This window comes from Hemitrygon akajei, unplaced genomic scaffold, assembly GCF_048418815.1.
Source record: "Hemitrygon akajei unplaced genomic scaffold, sHemAka1.3 Scf000075, whole genome shotgun sequence".
Taxonomy (NCBI): Eukaryota; Metazoa; Chordata; class Chondrichthyes; order Myliobatiformes; family Dasyatidae; genus Hemitrygon; species Hemitrygon akajei.
This window is the reverse complement of record NW_027331961.1, coordinates 1,176,141-1,191,026: the sequence shown is the minus strand read 5'-3', so window position 1 is coordinate 1,191,026 and position 14,886 is coordinate 1,176,141. Positions and strand designations below refer to the sequence as shown.

Sequence of the window (14,886 nt, the reverse complement as noted above, 5' to 3'; positions counted from 1 at the left end):
TCCTTAGGGTTGCGTGGATTAACGAATATGTGTGTTTTATTCTGTTTGTGTTTTTTTAACAAAAACTTTATATATCTAGCAGTGATATTTAGGATAAATATTCCTGTAATAAATCTCACTGGCAGTTGATAAAAGAAAAGAAGTCTACACTCAGTGGGCACGTTTTAATGTGCTTCATTATCTCTCTGGTTAAAGTTAGACCTGCGGTGAGAGATTTATTGGAAGAAAAGTCCGCCACTGGAAGCAAACCACAACTGAAGACGAGGGGGCAGCAACAATGAACCAGCCCGAGGATTGAGAGCATCAACAGGAGAGGAACTCTTCTGACTCAGAGTTTCCATTAATTCAGTCAGGAGAAAGTTTGGTGAGTCTCATTTAGTCAAACACTGGTCCTTTAGATATTACATTCCTGTACCAAGGAAGGTACGAAATAGGTGGAATGGACTGAATGTGCCCAGAGATACCGGTTGCCTCTGCCTGACCCAGCTCCAATCACTAAAGATCTGGTAGAATAGGTGGAATGCCTCTGTCAGTCCCAGTTGCAATCACTCCAGGTCTGGTAATGTGCTTTCAGAAGCCCAGCTCTTTACAGTCACTCATATTCTCTCAGTCTTTGCTCATTTGAAGGTCCTGCATCATCTGAAGAAGCTTTTGGTTAGTTCTGATGTTTCCTTGTTACGTTATAATCATCTTAAAATGCGTTGACAATTTCCTGCCTTCATAAGAAGCCCCAAGTGTGTCATGTTGTAGTGATTGTAGAAATGTGGAATTACCATGAACTGCAGCAACATGCCCTTGATCCCATTGGCTATTGCAATCTGTCGTGATATACTTACCCTCGAATATATCGTCGCGTAGGCCTCTGCTGAGAACAGACCATTTATAAAGCAAAATATCCCACCTCTGCATTTTATTCAGTCCTCACTAGCACATGGCAACCCATAATTTACACTGACATACCTTGGCCTCATCAAGTACTTTTCTGCTAATTACATTGTCAGAACCTGTGAACGTGACATTAAGCAGAGGTGGAAATTCAAAGTTATGTTCCCATGGATGTTGTGCATGGGACTTCAGCAAAGCCTTTGACAAGGTGTCACATGGCAGCTTGGTCTCGGTGATCAGGTCCCATGCTGTCCGGAGAGAGCAAATTGGATGTATTCTAAATAATCTTTAAGGTAGCAAGCAAAGAGTGCTGGTTGAAGGTTTCTCCTCGCAATGGAGGCGAGTAATTAGCGGTCTGCCATGAGGCTACAAGTTGGGACCTGTGATATTCGTTATTTTATAGCAATGATTTGGATGCGATTACACAAGGATTACTTGACAGGTAAGTTCGCAGAATGCACAACATTAGTAGTTGCTGTTCACAGAGAAGATTATCGTAGCATCTAGGGGATCTAAATGGACAGGGGCTGGTAAAGAGATTGCAAAGCCAATCTGATCAGCAGCGGATTCATGCAGATGTTGGGGATCATGTGGAGGAAACAGCCAGAGGAAGTGGATGAGGCAGGTGCAGTTGCATAATTCAAAAAGCAGTTGGGGTGTGTAGATGGAGTGAAGAGGCCAGAAGGGAGATGGCCCCATCACAGGAAATTGTGACCATCTCAGTGGGCACTGTGGTTGGCATTGTCTCGGGCTGAACGCTCTGAATTTGGATTTTATTGCTCTGTGGCTCTGTCAGCAGATGCGCCAGTTATCAGTGGACAGATATGGTGTGGAAGTGGTTACTAACAGGGAATGTTTGGTCCCCATGCCAAATGCTACAGGGGATGGAAATACTGTCATATTTGCAAAGTAGTCGTACTCTCTGACTCACTGTCTGCTTGTTCTGAAATTTAGACCTCACCAGCAGGTGGAGCTGTCCTGCAGAGCGACCAAAGTGTAAACAAGACGACGACAATCAACAATCGTCAGTCAGAATCAGAATGGACAAAGGTATGATCACAGGGATCTTTGAATTAAACTTTTATCGCGTTTGTACACAATAGTTCAGATGAAAAAACTGACAGGTGTTAACAGTGCATAGAAAAGTTTCATCCAGCAGTGTCATTTATCCCACTGGTAAAGCGGCCTTGAGTAATTGATCAACCCAACAGTTCCAGCGCAGGGACCTGACACCAGTAATGGTCGAATCACTCCGCTCACCACACAAAGCTTCAGCTGAGTGAAAGGAGCAGGGGCTCCTGAATCAGGTGGTCGTGAGTGAAACACAGACAGGAATGTGACAGCGATCTTGTGGTTTATGTGAATGTTCAGGGTCAGGGTCCATTTCACCTCCAGACAGGCCCTGATGTGTAAGACATCCTCAACTTTCATTTATAAAATTCAGAAGCAGATGATAGAAGCATTTCCGGGATTTCCGAGATTCTATGATAACACAGCATTTCAGGTTTTGGAAGGAAAGCTACCAACTCCCCCCCTGGTTTTTCTTGCCTGCTACGCAAAGGAGGGGTGTCACCGAAATCTGTTTTCTGGAGCGGAGCGGAGATCATTGCCGGTGCTGGGAATGGCTGAGGATCAGGAGGCAGCTCATTGTAGATACATTTGTGATCTGCTTCGGAGTGTTAATACCCCAGTGAATGTCTGGGCTGTGGAGAAATGGTGAACCTGATTTTCTAAATATTTCCCTCTTGATATGATCTTCCACATGAATTTAAATTCCCAGGATCTTGGCTGGGAAACCCGGCATAACCAATGACCAAATGTCTCTGTCACCTGTAGACAATGTGATTGTGCTCAAATCTGAGATTCCAGCTGGAATAAAAACGATGCTCCAGCCTGGAAACGGGTCCTTCGGCCCATATAATTCATGCTGATCTAAATGTCCCATTTTCCTGCAGTTTTCCCAAATTTCCCTAGTAAACTTCTTCTCCCTTTTTTCCTGCCCACATGCTCTCAATTTTGTAAGTTTATTTGTGTTTGCGGCCTCCTCTGGATGCATGTAATTTATACCCATCAGCCACCACGTGAAAAATGCCCCTTTGGTCCCTTTTAAATCTCTGCCCTCGAGTCTCAGACTCCCACACCCGGGGAAAAAGACTCTGACCATCTACCCTATCTGCACCTCTGATTACTGTATGTGTGTGTGTAAGGTTTCCCTTCAAGCTCCTGAGCTCCAGGGCAAGCTGCCCCAGCCCAACCATATAACACAAAAAACAACACCCTAGCCCAGTACCGTAGTGTTCATTCTTCACTTCACACTTTCCAGCTTCATCACCTCCATCCTATAGATTAGCAACTGCAACTACACACAAAGCTCTATAACCAAGACTTTGCCAATGACATGCATAGTTGTTACATGATGATCAGCAGGTAGGGGAGAAGATGGCAACCAGGGGAGAGAACAGCATAGATCGCAAGGGAATGGTCAGCCTGCGACCCAGGGGACCGGACAACGTGCGTCTCAAGGGAATGGTCAGTCAGCGACCAAGGGGACTGGTGAAAGCAACTCCAGTCCCCTTGTCCAGTCTCCAGCCCCTCGTGTGACAAAGCAACTGGAGAATGTGTGATCCAGCAGACTGGACCATGTGTAATCCCGTTGCTGGTCTTTGTGTGACACAGACTACTGGACAGTTAGTGACCGAGGGAGATTTTAGCTTGTGGAAGATAATCACAGTGATATATCCCAGTATCACCGGACATCGGTGCATTATGATCCCATGGTCATCCGTGCGTTCAACTGCTGTGATTAGTATTACTGTGCTTATCGTGCTATTTTACTGGGAGTAAATGTGTCCAGTCACCAGCTTATCGGGATGATCACCTGACAGGGTGTACGGTTCACATTAACCAGCACATTTCCACTCCAAATCTGGTCACAACACAGAGAGAAAAAAAAACACACAACTACACTAAACTGCACACTAATCTAGGACTGCATAAAGTGCACAAAACAGTGCAGACATTACAATAAATAATATACGTGACAGTAGGGCAGTAAGGTGTCAGGCCAGGCGCTGGGTATTGAGGAGTCTGATAGCTTGGGGGAAGAAACTGTTGCATAGTCTGGCCGTGAGAGCCCGAATGCTTCGGTGCATTTTCCCAGATGACAGGAGGGAGAAGAGATTGTATGAGGGGTGCATGGATCCTTTATAATGCTGCTGGCTTTACGGATGCAGCGTGTGGTGTAAATGTCCGTGATGGCGGGAAGCGAGACCCCGGTGATCTTCTCAGCTGACCTCACTATCCGCTGCAGGGTCTTGCGATCTGAGATGGTGTAATTTCCAAACCAGGCAATGATGCAGCTGCTCAGGATGCTCTCAATACAACCCCTATAGAATGTGATGAGGATGGGGGGTGGGAAATGGACTTTTCTCAGCCTTCGCAGAAAGTGGAGACGCTGCTGGGCTTTCTTTGCTATGGAGCTGGTGTTGAGGGACCAGGTGAGATTCTCCGCTAGATGAACAGCAAGAAATTTGTTTTGTTCACATTCAGAGACAGGCTGCTGGCTCTGCACCAGTCCGTTAGCTGCTGCACCTCCTCTCTGTAAGCTGACTCGTCGTTCTTGCTGTGTGTTGCAGCACAGTCGTGGGTCAGCAGAGTGAACAGCAGTGGTCTGTGCACACAGCCGTAGGGTGACTCCGTGCTCAGTGTGATGGTGTTGGAGATGGAAAATTAATCCAGTTTTGTATCTGTAGGCAGGTTCAAGACACGGTTTTTTGTTGAGTTGGGTGAGAGCGGTGGAGACGAGGGATAACTGAGTTCAAGCCTACATTTTCCTTTTTATATTCACAGAGCCAGAGTTTACAATCTCTGACCTCCTGGCACAGGGGGAGGAATATCGACTGTACCAACTGACAAAGTTCTACGGGGACAGACTCAAACAAGCAATTGAAGAAAAGGTTGAGAGACTCGGTTGGATGTTGACAGAGGAGGGACATTTCAGTAGACATGAAAATGAGGTGAGTGCAGTTCGTGTATTGTCACTGATCTGCTGGTATCAGGGGGAATAGTGATCAACATTAATCTCCTGTACGTTTTAGGAGATCGACTTGGGAATGGAGACTTTGATCTCTGACTTGTCTCTCGCAGATCTGGTTTCAGTTGTTAAGGTGGGGAGCACTGGGAACTGCAGGTTTAGCATCACCTTTTCTTGTATCACCTGCTGTATTTATCAGTGTGAAGTAAGAGCAGTGGCTGCATATCTGGACTTCCAAAAGGCATTCGGTCTGAAACTAATTTCAAATCTTGGCTGAACCGTCGGGTAGCTTTACCTCATCTCATTAATCCAGGATGAGCATTAAACTGTCAATGGGGCCAACCGGCTTCACTGCGGTACCTGAGGCAGGGAAACCAGCTAACCACAGCTTGTCTTGGTTCCGTGAGTTCCCAAACAATGTGTGGCTGACTTGTCATAGTCACAGCAAAGTACAGTGCAGAAACAGGCCTTTTGGCCCATCTATTCCATGCCTGACTACAGAATCTACTTATTCCCACTGACCTGCACCGGGCCATGGCGCTCTATATGCTCATTACGCATGCATCTATTCAGAATTCTCAACCACTTGCACTACTTGCCCTGCTAGCTAGTTTCGCACTCTCACCACCCTCTGAGTAAACCGGTTTCACCTTTGTACCCTTTGAACTTTTCACCTTTCACCCTTTGGTGATAACCTCTTGTTGGAGTACCTCTTTACCTCAGTACAAAATGCCTGCTTGCATTTATCCTATCTATATCCCAATGTAATTACGTACACTTCTATCAGATCTCCGCTCAATCTTTCATGTTCCAATGAATAAAGCCCTAATCAGTTCACTCTTTTCATATAACTTATGTCTTCCAGTCCGGGTAACATCCTTGTAATGTTTTTTCTGTACTCTTTCAAACTTATTTCCATCTGTCCTGCAGGTAGGTGTGCAGAACTGCACATAATATTCAAATTAGGCCTCTCCAACGTCTTATACAACATCATATCGTACACGATATTTTCATTTACCAAGGATAATGCGCTAAGAAACTTTCTTTCAGAGCCTAGCAACATTTGCTGCCACTTTCAATGGCTTATGTACCTGTATTCCCAGATCACTTTGTTCTACCGGTCTCTCTGTAAGATCTACCCTGATTGGTCCATCCAAAGTGCTACATCTTGCACCTATCTGCATTAAATTGCATCGGCCCCTTTTAAGTCCATTCTCCAGTTGGTCCATATCTCACTGCAAGCTCGTGTAGTCTTCCTCTTTGTCCACTGCACCTTCCCAATTTTGGAGTCATCAACAAGTTTGCTGATGCTGTTAACCGTAATTTCATCCAGATCATTGATATAGATGACAAACAACAACAGGCACAGCACCGATCCCCCTGACACTGCACGAGATACAGGCGCCAAACAGAAATGCAACAGTCTATAGTGACACTCCGGATACTTTCAAAAAAGTTACTGTCTAATCCAGTTTACTATTTTATCTTGAATGCTAAGCAACTGAATCTTCTAGACCAACCTCCTATACAGGACCTTGTCAAATACCGTACTGAAGTCCATGTAGACAATATCCAGAACCTTGCCTTCATCAACTTTCCTGGTAACTTCCTCGAAAAACTCTGAGATTGATTGGATGTGAAAGATCACGCTCAAAGCTGATATCTTATGACCACAAACATCAATAGTTTGATCTAAAAGGGCAGAAGAAAGCACAAAACATAAATCTGGTGATCTAGCTGATATCTCATGATCCCAAAAAATCAACAGGTTGTCCTGAAAGGGCAGAAGATCAATAGTTTTTCCTGAAAGGGAAGGTACAAACCAAAAAAATCTGCTAACTTGCTGAATATCTGACTATGAGAGACAGGGTCACATCATTTCAGGTCGCTCTCCTTGGAGCTCACAAACAGAGATTGTCTTGTCCTAGATCTGACCTATTCAGCCATGAGTGGTATTACAAAATCAAGTGTGTTACACCCGTGATAACTCTGTTCTCGCTGGGATTCATTGGCGCTGTCTGTAATGAATCACACAGGCATTATCCAAAGGCAAGAATCTGTAAATATGATGCTGATCTATAAATTCATCATCTGGAGACGTCTGCTTTACTGGTAAAACTTTAAATTTCCTTCACAACGGTAACTCCTCAGACCTGGTAGCAGTGAAACTGAGGGATTATTTCACAGTGCAGTGGACCATCAGGGAATTATGCTGATTTATTCCATAATTGTTGTCCATTATCTGTGTTATGGAAAAGCTTTCCAATTTTCGAATGGACGTCCCTCGAATCTGAGACTGCTCCGTCTGGTTCTTGACTCCCCCAATTAGAAACATCATCTCCACCTCCTCTCAATGCCTTTCGATATTCCACAGGTTACAATTAGATTCGCCCTCATCCTTCCACACTCTGGCCAGTACAGGTGCATCCAGGAATCATTCCCATCAAAATCTGGTTTAACATCACTGGTTCTGTTCGTTTAGATTCCTCTCTGGATTTTGCACAATGCCATCACATATTTTCTCTGATCAGGGGATCAAAATATGCGAGTGCCGTCTGGCCAGTGCTTGTTCTTATATTCTGATCCTCTCGAAATGAATGCTGGCATTTGTATTTGCCTTTCCGAACACCGACTCAACCTACACGAAATCCTGCACCAGGTCTCAAGAGACCCTTTACAACTCCGATTTCTGAATTTTCTCCCAGATTCAAAAATTCCAACAGTTCTGTCAGGCAGGATTCCCTTCCATGGATGTTGGCCTTTTTCTTATCATGTGCGTCGAAATACCCCGAAAACTTATCCTCAATTATCGACTGCTGACATCTTCCCAAACGCTGATCAGACTAACTGCCCTATAGTTTAAAATGATCAGTCCTCCGGAACCATTCCAAAATCTAGTGATTCTTGAGTGATCATTACTAATGTCTCCACAATCTCTTCAGCCTCCTCCTTCAGAAGCAATCGGGTGAGTTGATCTGGACTCATCTATCTTCAGAACTTTCAGCTTACCAAGCGCCTTCTCCGCAATAATTGCAAATACACTCACTTCTGCCACCGGACATTCTCAAATATCTGGCACGTTCTAGTGTTTTTACAGTGAGGACTGACGCAAAATGCCGACCAATATCTTCCGGCATTTCCTTGTCCCCTGACAGTACCTCTCCACTGTCATTTTCCAGTGGTCCAATATCCACTCTCCTCTCTTTCAATCTTCATATATCAGACGGACGTTTTGGTAAGCTATTTTACATCATTCTCTAGCCTACCTTCATATTTCATATTTTCTCTATTTACGGCTTTTTAATTGCCTTCTGTTGATTTGTAAAAACATCCCAGTCCTCCAGCTTTTTACGATATTTTTTAATACTCTGTGCCCTCTACTTTGCTTTTGTGCTGCTTTGACTACCTCGTCAGCCACGGTTGATCATCCTCCCTTTAGAATAATTCTTCATCATTGTGATCATTTGTCCCGCACCTTCTGAAATGCTCCGAGAAAAATCAGCCATCCCTGCTCTGCTATTGTCCCTGTTAATGTCAGTTCCGAATTTATTTTTGCCCAGCTCCTCTCTCATACAGAGGTATTTCCTTTATTCTACTGTAGCACTGATACCTCTGACTTCACCTTCTCCCTTTCAACCTGCTGGCTGAGTTCTGCTATTTTATGATCACTGCCTCTTAAGGGTTTATTTAGCTAAAGCTCCCTAATCAAATCTGGTTCAATACACAACACAGAATCCAGATCCACCTTTCGTATAGTGGGCTCAACCATAGGCTTCTCTCAAAAGCCATCTCATAGGCATTCTATAAATTCCCTCACTTGGGATTCAGCACCGACCTGATTTTCCAAAGCTACCTGGATATTAAAACTCCCCGTGACAATTTTAGCATTGACTTTTTCCATGCATCTCCTCTCCCCGTTGTAATTTGTAACCCACATCCTGGCTACTGTTAAGACGCCTGTATATGATTTCCATCAGGGTCATTTTACCTACGCAGTTTCTTAACATCCACATCATCGAATCCGACATCACCTCTTTCTCAGGACTTTTCATTTTTAATGACAGCAGCTTCGACCCAACACTTTCACCTACCTGCGTATCCTTTCGATTCAATATTTATCCTTGGATTTAAGCACCCAACTATAAACTTTTGTCAGCCACGACTCAGTGATGCCCGCCATCCATTTGTTTTTGTTCTCTCTCTCCCATATCTTCCGTTCTTGTTGTCACATCTTGTTGATGTAATGCTGCACATTGACAGATCGAGGAAATTAATCACATTGCATCTACTGCAGGGTGTCAGAAAATCCTTATTCTTACACACTATTGATTTAGAATTTCCTTCAGTTACTGTTTCTCTGTTAATGACTGAACCCAGAGAGGATGAGGCAACAGCCCAGTGACTGCATCTGTTCTGAATCTACTGGTGCCATGAACAGATACTTTCCTGCACATTCTCCATGTCTGTCTGTCTGCTCCACAATAAGTCCAATGTTTGCTTTTATAGAAAGTCACTGAGCTGACAGAGAAGGGAAACCGGACAGAGAGTTCCAGACTCTTCCTCAGTTTGGTGAATGGCAAAGGTTCCCGGGCCCGGAGGGCGATGTGGGAATCCTTTGTGACATGGAGGACTGAGTTACCGAAGTTGGACAGAATACTGAGGGAAATACAGGAACACGGTATGTTAAAACCACGCACTGAACACAAAGGCACATTGAGATAAACATTTTAGTTATTTTAATTATCTCAACTCTGTTTCCATGGATTTTTTTATATTTAAATAGGTCCTGATCCACAGAAATACATGAACATCGGGCAAGGTTTATCGGAATTACCCACTCAGCTGATCGGTGAGTGATCAAATGCACAGTTCAAACCACATCTCAAGTGTTAGTCTGTGACTTGGCAAAGCCTGGGAATCAAAATTCGCCATTAGTCATTCGCTGAACTCTGGATTCAAGTAACAATTCAAAGAATCTCCCTTTGCAGCCTGAATATTCTACAATATATTTTTCTATTAATCCAGCTGTTGGTTCTGATGAAGCCTTCACTCCAGGTCCTCACGCTCTGGGAATCCCCGCACACCCCAGGCAGGTTCCTGATACACTGTATGACCCAGTCCAGGTGACTTTTCTATCTTCAGACCTTTCATCTTCCAAGCCCCTTTTCCTTTGTAATAGCACTACACGCAATTCTGTTTGCTGATGTTCTTTACCTTTTGGAATTCTGCCAGTGACTTGCACAGAGTTTGTCTGGCATTTCCTTTTCACCCGTTACTGCAACTACAACAGCAGTTTCTATGGTACGATATCGACCCTCTCCCTTTTTTCACTCCTTATATATCCGGGAAAGAAAAAATATATACTTTGGTATCCTTTCTTATATTATTGACCATTTCCTTGCATTTCCTGCACATTCATGTATAACTAGGAGCATCTATAACATAGTTGCCTCCGACATGACCCTAGTCACTAGACTCTAGACACTAGAATACTACAGCACAGTGCAGGCTCTTCCGCCCCGGATGTTGTGCCGACCCATGTATTCCTTTAAAAAGAGTACTAAACCCACAGTACCCCGTGACCCTCTATTTTTCTTTCATCCATGTGCCTGTCCAAGAGGTTCTTAAATACCCTTAATGTTTTAGCCTCCACCACCATCCCTGGCAAGTTGTTCCAGGCACCCACAACACTTTGTAAAAAACTTACCCCTGATGTCTCCCCTAAACTTCCCTCCCTTAACTTTGTACATATGTCCTCTAGTGTTTGCTATTGGTGCCCTGGGAAACAGGTTCTAGCAATCCATCCTATCTATGCCTCTCATAACTTTTTAGACCTCTATCAAGTGCACTCTCATCCCTCTACGCTCCAAAGAGAAAAGTCCCAGCTCTGCTAACCTTGCTTCACATGACTTGTTCTCCAAACCAGGCAACATCCTGGTAAAACTCCTCTGCACCCTCTCCATAGCTTCCACATCCTTCCTATAATGAGGTGACCAGAATTGAACACGATACTCTAAGTGCGGTCTCACCAGAGATTTGTAGATTTGCAACTTGGCCTCTCTACTCTTGAACTCAATCCCCCTATTAATGAAGCCTAGCATCCCATAGGAGGTCTTAACTATCCTATCAACCCATGCAGTGACCTTAAGGGATGTATGGATTTGAACCCCAAGGTCCCTCTGTTCATCTACACTCTTAAGTAACCAACGATTAAACTTGTACTCAGCATTCTGGTTTGTCCTTCCAAAATGCATCACCTCACACTTATCCGGATTGAACCACATCTGCCACTTTTCTGCCCAAATCTGCACCCTGTCTATATCCTCTTGTAACCTTCGACAACCTACAGCTCCATCCACAACTCCTCCAATCTTCATGTCATCCACAAATTCACTCACCCATTCTTCCACCTCTATATCCAGGTCCTTTATAAAAAATCACAAATAGCAGGGGTCCCAGGACAGATCCCTGCGGCACTCCACTAGTCACCGACCTCCAGGCAGAATACTTTCCTTTCACTACTACCCTCTGCTTTCTTCCTGTATGACAATTATTTATCCAAACAGCCAAGGTTCCACTTATCCCGTGCCTCATGATTTTCTGGATGAGTCTCTCGTGAGGGACCTTGTCAAATGCCTTGCTAAAATCCATGTAGACCACATCTACTACCGTACCTCCGTCAATTGCTTTTTGTTACCGCTTTAAAAAACCCAGTTAGCCTCGTGAGGCACGACCTTCCCTTCACAAAGCCATGTTAACCCAGACAGTAAATTCCAGGCACCCACAATTCTGTTAAAAAACTACCCACAATTGCTGTAAATTTACCCCATCTCACCTTAACCAAACGCCCTCTGGTAATAGACACCAGTCATATGTAAAAAATAACAAACAAAATACAAGCTGTCGACCCAAACTCTTATCTCTCAAACTTGTACACCTCAGTCAGATCTCTATTCTAACTCCAGAACAAACAAACCAGGTTTATCACACTTCTACTTGTAGCACATGTCACCGAATTCAGGCAACATCCTGATGAACCTGTTCTGCACCCTCTCCAATCCTTCCAAGAGCTGGACAATCAGAAGTGAACACAATACCCCAGATGCTCCCTAAAACCATAAGACCTAGTAGCAGAATTAAGCCATTCGGCTCAGTGAATTTGCTCTTCAATTCCTCTCTACCCCATTATCCCAGTAAACGTCGACACTCTTCCTAATCAGGAACATATCGACCTGCATTTTAAACATATCAAATGAAGTGTCTTCCTCAGCCGTCTATGACAATAATTTCACAGATTCACCACCCGCCAGCCAAGACATTTCTCCTAGTTTGTGTCCCCGGCAGCCAGGACAGTTCCCCACATTTCTCAAGCATGTTAATATTCTGTATGAACCTCCCATGTGGGACCTTGTCAAACACTCTACCAATATACAAGTTGACAATATCCATGTGTAACTGCATCCATCACCTTTGTCACCTCCTGGAGGAACTCAATCAAGCTGGCAAGACACAAACCCGAACCAAAGCCTTGCTACTGAACCCCAAACCACCTCATGCATCCTCTCTGTCATACACCCACGGGGCAGAACATATAAAAGGCTGAAGGTATGTACCACCAGCCTGAACTACAGTTTTATTCTGCATTTATAAGACTACTAAATGGTCACCTACTATATTATTATTGGCTCTTAATAATAATAAGACAATTTTATATCTAAAATTATAGCATTGTACATCTCGTAACTAATAACAACTCAGATAACAATTTAGATAACCACAATATACTCACAGGAGAGCAGACAGAATACCGTTCGGGTTTGAACAACAGATAACAGATTATGTAATTCTATTTCAAACCCTGTGGAAAGCAGAAAACTTTCAGTGTTATATTGTCAATAAAAAAAAACATCTGATACTGTTCCTTGTGTTTAAGAGAAGTTCCAAATATATATAAAATTCATACAATACTTGTGAAATTTCTACAACTGATGAAGCATTCGCGTAAAATAATCATCCTATTAACAACCACAGAGGAACAACGACCACTATCAAAATAAATGGAGGGATTTTCCAGAGCGACTCATTAAGCCCACTGTGGTTTTGTCTAGCTTTAAGCCGACTCATAATTTACTGAAACAGACAAAAATCAGGTATCTAATCAGAAAAATATACGAACTATACCTTGACACAGCTATACATTGATGATTTGAAATTATTTGCTCTTGCAGCAATAAAGCTGAAACAAATAATTCAAATAATGGAACTAATTTCCAAATATATAAGCATGAACTTTAGACTAAGAAAGTACAGAACATGATTAAACATAAAGAAAGGTGCAATAGAGCCGGTAGAATATCAAACAGAGCATCAGGATGCAATGTAACAGAATATGAAACGGATATTTAGGATATCAAGAAGCAAAGAAAAAAGATAATAGTGTGATAAAGGAAAACCTTCCAACAAAATGTACTTCAAGGCTGAAGAAAATCTGAATTTACTGCAAGGCTGAACAAACTTTGAATTTACACCAAGGATCAAGAAAATCTGCCAAACAGAGCTGAACAGTAAATATATAACGAAGGTAGTAAACACTGACTGTGCCCATATCGATGTATAATTTTGGTAAAATATCCTGGTCTGAAACAGATCTGGAAAATATGCAAAAAAATAAGAACTGAAATAGCAATTTCTGGAAAACCCCACGTGCACTGGAGCGCACTTGGATTGATATGAACGAGGACAGTATGAGGATGATGAATAACAGATCTAAAAAAATGAGACAGCAGCCAGATAAAAATTTTCAGGATCAGGGTTAATATCATGGACACATGTCGTGAAAATTGTTTTTCTGTACCAGCAGTACGATTACAGTAAAGTGTGTGCAGTGAGTCTGTATTTATGTATACAATTGTGGAAATAGAATTGTATCAGCGTGAATTAATCAGTCTGATGGCCTGGTGGAAGAAGCTGTCCCGGAGCCTGTTGGTCCTGGCCTTTAAACTGTGGTACCATTTCCCGGATGGTAGCAGCTGGAACAGTTTGTGGTTGGTGAGACTTGGGTCCAGAATGATCCTTCGGGCACTTTTTACCCCCTGTCTCTGAAATGACCTGAGTAGTAGGAAGTTCACACCTACAGATGCACTGGGCTGTCCGCACCACTCTCTGCAGAGTCCTGCAATTGAGAGAAGTACAGTTCCCATACCAGGCAGTGATGCAGCCAGTCAGGATGCAGAAAGTTGTGCCCCTATAGAAAATTGTTAGCATTTATGGGCCCATCCCAAACGTCCTCAACCATCTCAACCATCTGTTTTTCTGTTTTTCTTTTCTTTTTGTTCAGACTAGAGAATATGCCAGGCAGGATGTCGGAATGCTCCTCTTGCAGGATGTGGGAAGTCAGGGAGACATCCAGTGTCCCTGACAACGATACCTGCAAGAAGTGCATCCAGCTGCAGCTCCTAACAGACCGCATTAGGGAACTGGAGCAGGAGCTGGATGACCTCCGGATCATTCGGGAGACTGAGCAGTTTATAGATAGTAGCTTCCGGGAGGTATTTACACCTAAGAAACAGGGCACAGGTAATTGGGCTACCGTCAGGCGAGTGAAGGGGAAAGGGCAGTTAATGCAGGGTTCTTCTGTGGCCATTCCCCTCCAAAATAGGTATGCCTATTTGGATACTGTTGCGGGGGGGGATGGGTTACCTGGGACAAGCTGCGGCAGCCGGATCTGTGGCACTGAGTCTGGTTCTGCAGTGCAGAACGGAGGGAGGAGGAAGAGGACAGCGGTAGTGATAGGGGACTCCATAGTCAGGGGTACAGACAGGAGATACTGTGGTTGTGACAGAGACTCCCGGATGGTTTGTTGCCTCCCGGGTGCCATGGTCAGGGATGTCTCTGATCGTCTGCACAGCATTCTGAGGTGGGAGGGTGATCAGCCAGGTGTCGTGGTACACATCAGTACCAATGACATA

At 43.8% G+C, this 14,886-nt stretch overlaps 1 protein-coding gene across 1 annotated transcript in view; it reads left to right on the top strand.

Annotated features, from left to right (window-relative positions):
- The first annotated feature begins 278 nt into the window (after positions 1–278).
- Positions 279–14,886, top strand: part of LOC140722334 (NACHT, LRR and PYD domains-containing protein 12-like) — an 83,343-nt gene continuing 68,735 nt past the window's right edge. Inside the window, exons 1-5 of the mRNA XM_073037107.1 lie at positions 279–364; positions 1,840–1,935; positions 4,735–4,901; positions 9,425–9,596; positions 9,702–9,767. Coding sequence (XP_072893208.1) covers positions 1,926–1,935; positions 4,735–4,901; positions 9,425–9,596; positions 9,702–9,767 — 415 coding nt within the window. The 5' untranslated portion in view covers positions 279–364; positions 1,840–1,925. The remainder of the gene's footprint in view (positions 365–1,839; positions 1,936–4,734; positions 4,902–9,424; positions 9,597–9,701; positions 9,768–14,886) is intronic.